At 40.8% G+C, this 10,324-nt stretch overlaps 1 protein-coding gene across 2 annotated transcripts; it reads left to right on the top strand.

The window, feature by feature from the left end:
- Window positions 1-8: 8 nt before the first annotated feature.
- Window positions 9-9,112, top strand: LOC109997899 (asparaginase and isoaspartyl peptidase 1). 2 transcript variants are annotated; one of them, XM_020652551.3, is made up of 7 exons: window positions 9-108; window positions 1,133-1,328; window positions 1,874-2,016; window positions 3,525-3,679; window positions 6,218-6,339; window positions 7,292-7,402; window positions 7,565-9,112. In XM_020652551.3, exons 2-7 carry the CDS (start codon window positions 1,142-1,144, stop codon window positions 7,777-7,779), a joined length of 933 nt encoding a protein of 310 aa, XP_020508207.1. In that variant the 5' UTR covers window positions 9-108; window positions 1,133-1,141; the 3' UTR covers window positions 7,780-9,112. The 2 variants fall into 2 exon arrangements, with proteins under 2 accessions (XP_020508207.1, XP_029136737.1); XM_029280904.2 differs by having other exon boundaries at window positions 65-88.
- The last annotated feature ends 1,212 nt before the right edge of the window (window positions 9,113-10,324 follow it).

Below are 10,324 nucleotides of genomic sequence, written 5' to 3'. Positions count from 1 at the left end.
AGATCTGCCATAGACCTCAAAGAGAGGAAGAGAAGAAGAAGAAGAAGAAGAAGAAGAAGCTTGAAAGAGGAGAAGAAACACTATTCAAGTCCGTCAAGCCAGCAGCTGGTACATGTAGAATTTCTTGAATGAAAGAATGGATAAAGAAATAACAGAGCATGTTATTTGTTGTTGTATTCTCTACGTATGTTACGTCTGTTTCACTCTGTGATAGTCTGCAGTGATAGTCTGTTTACTCACTCTACGCCAAGAAAAACGTCGCAATGCTTGTTTACAACGGCGTCGGCTCTCATATGACTTCAGTCTTTTTTGCATGTCTCAAAACTGTCTCCACATAATCCGTAATAATTATGCAATTCTGTTCTAACACCGAACCTGCCTTACAGTTTAGGCTATTCAGCAATGAAGTCCTGCTTTAGTTTTCCTATATCAACATATATCTCGTATTTCTGGTAGTAATTTTTGGCCAATTTTACAATAATTTACGTTGTCAACACCTCTTTATTACTGTAGTCTATGACACACCGTGGGTAATTTTTGTAAAGATAGAAATGTTGTAAATAAATGGTAAATTCTGAGTTTCTATTTGAATGTATTCGTCGTACGTCTGAAGGTGATACAGCGATTTGTTTGAGAACAAGGTGTTGGTTGTGTTGTCAGAAATGGTGCGTTCAAGGGCCCCTCAGATTGAACGGATTTTCCGGTTGAATAAGTTCTGCGATCGATATGTCCTTGTTTACTTTGTTTATTATTGTGGTAATGTCATCACGGACTGCTGCCCTAAACATCAAAGTATTGCTGTATCCGGCTCCCCTCCTTGTTATCATACATAGGTCACCGTATAGCCTAAAGCACGCACTAGTTTTACATCACAACATTAATTAATATGTGAATGTATTATAATGTCTTTCACAGTCAGTCTAAATAAATTAATGTCCCCATGTTTCTGCTTAATCTCTCCAAGTAGTTTTTTTCTGTATGACTTCACGTCAGCACTCTGGAACTTTCTCCTTTTTGTCCGTTTTGGGCGTTTTGGATTGCAAATGCAAAGACAATGTTATCCCCTTTAAAAAAAAAAAAGAATGTGGCTTCATCTTGTATGACATTTTAACTGTGCTCCTTGGCCTCTCAGGTGATTGACATGTTGCCAGTTGTGGTGGTCCATGGAGGTGCGGGTCATATCCCAAAGGAGCGGGCACAAAACTCCACATCAGGGGTGTCTGCAGCAGCCCGAGCCGGGTACATTGTTCTCAAGGGAGGGGGCAGCAGCATGGACGCTGTGGTGGAGGCTGTGACCCAGCTGGAGAATAACCCCTCCTTCAATGCAGGTAATACAAAAACACACACACACACACACACACACTCACTATTATACACATTTGTTTTCACACATGCACTCCTGAAAATATTTCGATAATTTCGGGAAGACTGCTCCTGAAATTCTAATGACCTGGATGAAAAAATACCAAGGGTCTGGCAGGAGAAACACCGGGTAGAGTCAGAGTGAAAATGTCGGCTGATGGCGTTCACACATGCAGCTCCTCCTGGAAATATCAGGAGTTTTTTCTGCAAGTGTGAAAGCCCTATTTTTTTTGTTTTTCCATCTTGACTTTTGTTGAACATTTAGTACTACTCTATCACTGAGCCACATTTATCCAAGAACACGTTGACAATAGTGAGTTGCATTACTTTACTATGAAATAAAGCATAACTCATAACATATAAAGGGATTTTTCACAACATCTTTAATTGCTGAATCATTTTACAATAATTGTCACAGATCATTTTCTTTAAAGATGTTATACAGAGAGACATTCTTTGTCCCATGATGTCGGACTCTATCAAATGATTTCTCTCTTCGTATTTATTTCAGGCTGTGGGTCGGTGCTGAACGTGAAGGGAGAGGTGGAGATGGATGCTTTTGTGATGGACGGGAAAACGCTGGCGACTGGTGCAGTGTCGGCTGTACGCGACATAGCCAACCCAACCCAGCTAGCAAGACTGGTTATGGACAAGGTTTGAAGCTTTTAACATCAATGGATCAATCTTTAGTTGTATAACGCCAATTCAAAACAAGACACTTTACAAAAAGACACAGACCGAACTCTTTATTATATTATTTACAAACACTCAACATTAATCCACTATGAGCAAATCACTTAACATTTAGCAAAGACAATTCGTTTTGACATATGCACTCCTGAAAATCTTTAAAGAACTTCAGGAGGACTGCTCCTGAAATCCTCCTGATCTTGTTGTCCACACTTTCAGCTCACAGCCGGAGACCATCCTTGTACAGAAGTGGGGTTTCCTGAGGCAAGGAACAAAGCAGCACAGTCCGCTATACAAGGCTATAATCAGAATATTATATCAATGCTATGTGTAGTTCTACAGGATCACAATATCAAAAAAAAAAGAATAGTGGAGAAGAAAAACTGGAGAACAGAAAACAAACATGATGCGGCAGTTTGATTTTATGTCTCTGTGGTCGTGCATTCTCCTCCTGATAATATCCTGCTGCCTTCTCGCATCTGCTCACTCGGACTTTATCTGGAAAAAATACGAGGGGGCTGGCAGGAGAAACTCCGGCCTGTTTGTGTTCATAAACTTACTAAAGCTCATCTTTTTATCATACTGTATGTGCAACAACAAATCTATAAGTATACAGTGAGGTGTAGACAGTAGGCTTAACAGCAGAGTTTTCGTTTTTGTTAGCAATTCCCCATCACCCCCCCCCCCCCCCCCCCCTTGGTAATCTTGCTTGTTTTTATGGAGATTAAACCAATTTAACTCATAAGTGAAAACCTTCATCAAATTCAAAAACTCCATTTACTCAAGGTTCCTGCACTGTACAGGAGCAGCTGCACAGTTTAAGCACAGGACAGTATTCAGCAGAGATAAAGGAGAGTGTTTTCTCCTTCAACAATCCAGTTAAGGATCATTTAAAGTGTAGGTTCAGTTTTTATTTCAAGCATCATTTAAGCGTTTGTCCCGGCAGATAGCCGATGGAAACCGGTAGAAACGTCAAAGTTGTCGTGTTTGTATTACTGTTATGTTGTCGACTCAGGATGTTAAAGGAGCAATATGTTACTCTGACATCTAGTGATTAAAATGGGTACTGCAGTCCAAATTCAAAAACATCCAAGGGAGCTGTCCCGGGGTTTGTTCCTAGTTTTCTGATCAGGAAAGTTTAAAATGTGGCATCCCTCTTTGACAGTATACTGTCATCATTTTTTCATAAACTTTTTCTTGCAAAACATTTTGGTTTAACCCCGACAATCTCCTTATGTAACGTATATATAACAATACTGGACCCCGAAATATGTTCAGTTATACAGGGACAGCAGGATTTAAAAAAATGTAACAAATAATAATAAGAGGTATAAAGTAGAGTGTGTAAACATTACATTTTGTAATAACAGCCAAACTAGCATGCATTCATTTATAAAAGTATAGTAGTTTAGTATACCATCACAGTGCAGAGTTTCATTTTTTTTTATGTCCTACTGTGATCTGGGTTTCAGACGAGTCATGCATGTCTCACTGCAGAGGGTGCCAAACAGTTTGCCCGCTCCATGGGCATCCCTGAGGTGCCTATGGAGTCCCTCATCACCGAGTACTCCCGAATGCGCTGGAGGAAGAACATAGCACCTGATGCCAACCCGGTGGAGTGCCAAATGTGAGACCTTCTTTTAAATTTATAAGAAAGAAAAAAAAAAGGTGTGATCCATTAAGAAGTGACTCATAAGTCTTATCCCAGAGCCTCTTAATGAAGCCCAGTAAAGATTTTAAAGACTTTCTGGAACATACTGAGCACAAGAATCAACCATAGCAGGGGTTATGCAGCAGTAGTTACTGGAGAGGGTTGTATGGATGTTTGCACAGGTTTTTATGCTCTGACTCTGGGTCATCGTTGGAATTCATGATTACTGCTGTGAGTTCCAGCTGACTGCAGCTGTGCCTTTCCTAAAGGAACAAGCTCTTTGCTGGAGTGTTCCTTAAAGAGGGATTCTGTTGAGTTTGGACATGCTTTAAGGGAATTAATTAGTTATAGGTGCAAAAAGTTTAGATATATCTTCAGATGATCACTTTGAGCAGCCTTAAAACAAGCTCTAATGTTACTGTAAATGAAACCCAGTTTTTTTTCTACAATTCTATAATTCTACAATTCACTTAGCAGGCGCCTTTATCCAAAGCGACGCACATCATAGAGTAAGTACAACACAAGCAAGGATCTAGAAAAAAGGGAACAATGTCAGTAAGTGTAAACGATCAGCTTTGAGTCTGATTGGACACACAGGTGCTGACAGGCATTGCACAGAGGCAAAGCACAACATTGACGGCAGTTCTTGAGAGCTCTAATCAGTATAGAAACCATCTTATAAGTCGTCGTTATCAAACAAAAACAATCGTGACAACCATCATCATCAATAATATGGAGACCATCATCATTAAGTTAGTAGGTATTCATGAAAGAGCTGGGTCTTTAGCTTTTTCTTGAAGGTGCAGAGGGACTCTGCAGATCAAATGGAGTTTGGAAGTTCATTCCACCACCGGGGGGCGACAGAGGAGAAGAGTCTAGTCAGAGACTTAGGACCCTGGCTCTCTTATGACTTCCGTGAGCCATGGGCTAGGGTGGGTTTTGCGAGCGGGTCATCAGGGATTCTGAGAGTAGATTTCTGAGAGTAGCATGTCCAGTTCCACAACAAAATCATTCAGATTACACCCTGGTGGGCGGTAAATGATAGCAATGTACATTTTAATAGGAGCAGTAACCAAGATTGTGTGATATTCAATTGAGGAGTTGTTGCTCAGTGGGAAGAGTTTATTCAAGTTCCAGGTATTATAAATGAGGATACCTGTATCACCTCCACGTCCAACAGAGCGGGGTGTGTGTGAGAACACTGTGTCAACAGAAAGAGCAGCTGGTGTGACTGTATTTTCTGGGCGGATCCAGGTGTCAGTAAGGGCAAGTGCCTGAATGTCTGACATTTTTGCAAGTGCTTGGATGAATTCAGTTTTATTCACAGCAGATTGACAGTTCCAGAGACCAAAAAGTAAATGAAGGGTGGGTAGAAGAGGCTTTCTTAAGCAGAGACAAGTTGTTAAGATTGCGTTGTCTATGACAGATGTGTCTTTTCCTGTTCCCATGAATGACAGAGATTTCTTTGTAGCACATGTTGCGTTTAGCAGATGACCAGAGAAAATAGGCAAAGCAGTAGTCGTGGATGCCCGGGCTCTGTGGCCACGCTGAAGCGTCAGATCAGAGCTTGTTTTGCTGGCAGTTTCGGATTCAGACTCTTTTAAGCTTGGATTTTCGTGAAAATCCCGCCCCCAGATTTTCAGCTCGCAATCAACAGAGGGTGCGTCAACTGCCTCTCCTGTTGATGCTCAGAGAATGAAACTTAAGTGCTCAGTCCAAACAAAGCCTGACAACGACCCACTATCAATATCTACTCAAAGCAAGTTTCGATTCACCCACCTAGCTGACAAGACCTTCCTAGTTTTCAGATCAGAGCTTGTTTTAAAGTGTCAATGGACTTCAGCTTGTATAGCACTTTTCTAGTCTTCTGACTACTCATAGCGTTTTTACACCGCATGTCACACCTACACACTCACACCCATTCACACACTGATAGAGGCTGCTATCTAAATCATTCATATGCCACCGACGAAGCAGCGGGAGCAACTTGGGGTTAAGTGTCTTGCCCAAGTACATGTCTGCTTAATTTTTTTTTTAATGTTGTTGCTACTGACAGGATCACAGTAAATGGTAGATATACTTGGACAGTGCTTTTCACATGCAGTGGTCCTCAACTGGTGGGTCGGGACCCAAAGTGGGTCGTGAATGTATGCCATGAGAATAAATTGTATGAAAAAGTCAATGAAATGCTTTAAAAACATGTTTATTATTTTTACCCTTGTGACATGTTTTGCATCCTCTGCCGTTCGAACTACAACATTTTTTCAGTAAATAAATCTGATTGGTTGAAAAATATCCTAAATTTGTTGTACTGTAGGTTGTGGGTCTTGAGGATAGACCAGTTGAGAACCAGCGTTCTAGACCACTCAAAGCTGCTTTGACACTTCCTGTCACACCACATTCACACAGTGATGACAGAGGCTGCTACGCAAAGTGTCCGTCAGTATTAACGAATCCCATCCATACACATTTCACATAATTTTTTTCTGTTTCTGTTTTTATTTCAACGTGTAGGGGGAAGATGGGCACAGTCGGGGCCGTGGCAGTGGATAGTGAGGGAGTTGTAGCCTGTGCGACCTCCACTGGTGGGATGCTGAACAAGATGGAGGGTCGGGTGGGGGACACACCCTGCATAGGTCAGTCCTCAAACATACAGCGTGGAATGATATGCCTCATCATAAAGATATTTGTTGAAGAAAGACATACTAAAGACACTTAACCTGAAAAAGGTTGACTCATTGTTCTTTGTTTTTAACGGTCCTCCAGTCCGTTGAGCATGATGCCTAAAAGTCCATTTACCATGTACTCACTAATTCCTGCTCATTGTGTCAGAGTCACAGCTCGAGTGGCTCATTCTAATAACCCTAATGTTGCCTGAGTAATGTTTCAGCGTCCGGAGTGTTGTTTAAAATAATAAGTCTACATTTGGTGTGGCACTAGCTGAATCATCTCAGGGTTGATTCACTCTAAAGGTTTAGTAAAGTGAGTGGAGTTTGGACTCTAATCTGTCACTATCAGTCAATGAATGACTCGGCTGTCATGAGTGGATACCGCCTCCGACGTCTGACATTAACAGAAAGGCCACAAGATAAAAAGTACAAAACGATTCTGATCATTTCGAGAAAAAAATACTGCTATAGCAACATGCTTAAGGAGAAGAACTAGCCCATCAGTGCAGTTTTACACTTGTCTGATTTCCATCAGTTCTTAAGTATATTTACATTTCTTCACCCTGAAGTCTCACGTGGAGAGCTTTAGTTTATGGATCTGGACTCAGCTCAGATCTTACGCTCGTTCTCTTAAATCTTTTACTTACAGGGTTAATCTTTTTTTGAGATCTTAGGAAAGCCATTCGAGCAGGAAAAGTCCATGTCTGTCTGGTTTCTGAAGTGTTTTATAATGTTATGACTTAAACCTCAAGGAGCTGGGATCCTTCAATGTTTTTAAATCTGAAGTGAAAGACCTGGTTGCAGATTCCAAGGATGTTGATGCATTTAGCTCGATTGCCTCAACGACTGACTCCCAGATTTGACGTGCACCGACCCACATGTGTGCGTGTGTGTGTGTATTTGTTGTTGTGTGTATCAGGTTGTGGAGGTTATGCTGACAACAACTCAGGAGCAGTGTCCACTACAGGCCACGGAGAAGCTATCATGAAAGTTGTTTTAGCCAGACTCATCCTGTTCTACATGGAGCAAGGTAACACACACACACACACACACACACACACACACACACACACACACACACACACACACACACACTCTCTCAGCATGTAGATGTTAATAATAAACACCAGAAATGAATGCAGAGGTTAACTGGAGTTATTCAGTTAGCGTTCCTCTCTCCTCTGTTCTTTAGGTCAGTCAGCAGAGGCAGCCAGTGACTCTGCCCTGGCCTACATGAAGTCCAGAGTGGATGGTCTTGGTGGTGTGGTGACGGTGGACCCTCGGGGTAACTGGGCCGCTCGCTTCTCCAGCCGGCAGATGGCGTGGGCTGCAGCCCAGAAAGACACGCTGCACTACGGCCTGTACACTGGAGAGCACTTCACACAGAGCATTGACGAGCCACACTGACACTTCACACAGTTTTCATACTTTTTCATTTGCACTAATAGGAAAAATCTACCGAAATCAGAAAATGAATACTTCTTATTTGATTAGTTGTATTGTGGATGGACAGCTGTTGATTAAATGTACAGCCAGGTACCAGGAGAGGAGCCGTGCACAGACAGTTGAACACACAATCTGTTTCATTGATTGTGTGATAGAAACATACTAAAAAGCCCAACTGATTGGTTCTACTACTTGAAATTATCTTCAGTGAGTTAAGGCACTGAAAGCACTGTAGAGACCCCTTACGCACACATTGCTGCAGCAGCAGGGTTCCCGAGGAGCCGACCTCTGACACCCTCAGAGTCAGGTTGACCTTTCCCACTCAGGCTTTCATCGACTCAGAAGGCAGACGTCCAATAACAAACAATGTGCAGGTAATCTGACACCACAGTGATTGAAAAATCAACATCAAACTCCCTTTGTTTTTGGACCCAGTTAAGAACTGTCGCAAAATGTTTAATAAAAAGCATTTATGGTGCTGCAACCAACGTGTCCACCCTGTGAAGAAGAGCTTTTAAAATCTAAAGATTGTGTCCATACCAGGATGTATTTCTGAGTAAATCAGGAGGCTGTCTGGACAAAACGTGGGGAGGAACTTGAATAACAAAGGGGCGTGTCTTAAACATGGATAACAATACAACAGTTAATTGGTGTGCACCAATAGGATAGCAGAATTCCCCATGGAGAGGCGTGAGACAAATCTTTATTACAGCTCTTTGAAAGGAGCTGCTTCTTATGACTCCATCTCTTACATCATTATTTTTTTAGACAGATGGAGTAAACATTACAGTATAAAGCTTGAGAAGCTAACAGGCTTCACCGGGTGAAGCTGAGTTTGTCTTGTAGGACTTGGTCCTGGCTGTTTCTCATTGTAAACTGATCGAAGGAGCTGTTGATTTCTTCTTTTGTTTCTACTTTTCCTACTTCTATTACTTCTTCATTAGCAAAACCAGCGTTGCATTATGCCAACAACTACACTGGAGTGGATTAAAGGGGAATGAAAATAATAAAGGCCGGGAAGTTTAGACACAACTGTGAACGAATGGTTCTCATGTACGACTCAGATTGACCTGTGAACCCTGCAGAGCTGTTAGATTTAATGATTTCACTTTCAGGACAGTAAAAAGAAGTGACATGTTGGTCTTTTTTTATCTGTGGTACTTGAACAAGAGCTAACAAAAAAATCTGAGCTCTGTGCTTATTGTTTAACCATTCTTCCTTCCCCAAAGCTTTGGTCCACCTTGTTTTTTACATTGATTAATTCAGATAAATTCCTTAAATTCTTTTGAAACCACGTCTCTGCCTCATCAGTTTTCGAGTCTGTGTGTCTTACCTATTTACAAGAGTAATAAGTTGTGTATTTCCTGGGGTGTGCTGTCTGTTCTTATTTTACATCATTAGTTATTACCACCACCAACTCTCGCCACATTTCCATCACCGGACAACCACAGAAAAAACAAAAGATATTAAAATAAAATGCAAGTTTTAGGCACGTGTGACTGTTTAGCATTCATCAGAATGACAGCCTGGGGGAACAAACTGTTGTTGTTTTGGTGTACAGTGATCCGTATCAGAGGGGAAGAGTTTGTAGTACTTCTACCTGCTCGTTTCCTGATAGGGGGCAGGTTGACACCAATGATATTTTTTCTGCAGTCCTGATTATCCGTTGCAATCTGTGTCTGTCCAGTTTGGTTGCAGTCCATTTTGCTCAATTTAACATAATATAGACTGAGGGTTTGGCTTAAAGGGATAAAACATAATTAGTTCTGAGTGTCAGACAAATATCATGATGCATGAAACCAAACTCCTGGGTTTTATCTTACATAGTAGACTATCCTGAAATAATCAAATAGCTGGATATCATTCAGTTTCACCTGGAAAGAAATGAGTTGGCTGACTTTGAGTGAGAATGAAAGTACTTTTTGTCATAACTGATAATTGATTGATAATTGTGTTGTGATTAAAAAAGTAATTTATAGAGTAGCCTGCTTATTTCATTGCTTCATGATTAGGCAGAAGCTTTGACAACAATGTTTTTTTATAAGTTCTCACCTCCTGTATGTGGATCTCAAAAAGTAACATTCTAGTCAAACTGATGGGTTGTAAATATTGAAACACATCAAGATGTTATTGCATTAAAATGAATTATAAACATTCTTTTGACAGTACAGGCTTTTCATTGGTTTTTGCATTTTAATCAAATGCTGACATCCCCAAAATGTCAATGTTTTATTCAAGGTCTAAAGATAGAAATAATTTGCACAGAGAGATGTTTGTTATCAATAGTAAATAAAATGTGACGAAGGATGTGACCCTATTTACATAAAGAACTGAACATCCAATGTAAAACATGCATTTTTTTTGACTTCCTCATTTACAAGTCAAATTTTGAATGCTGTTTATGAAGGCGGCCAAATGATGAGGAACTTCACTTCTCTAAACATCCTTCACCTCTCTGCTCAAAAAGACCTGACAAAAACGTAAGTTTAAAAAACTTTTATATCAC

Source organism: Labrus bergylta, chromosome 8, assembly GCF_963930695.1.
Source record: "Labrus bergylta chromosome 8, fLabBer1.1, whole genome shotgun sequence".
Lineage (NCBI taxonomy): Eukaryota > Metazoa > Chordata > Actinopteri > Labriformes > Labridae > Labrus > Labrus bergylta.
This window is presented reverse-complemented; position numbering and strand designations above follow the sequence as displayed.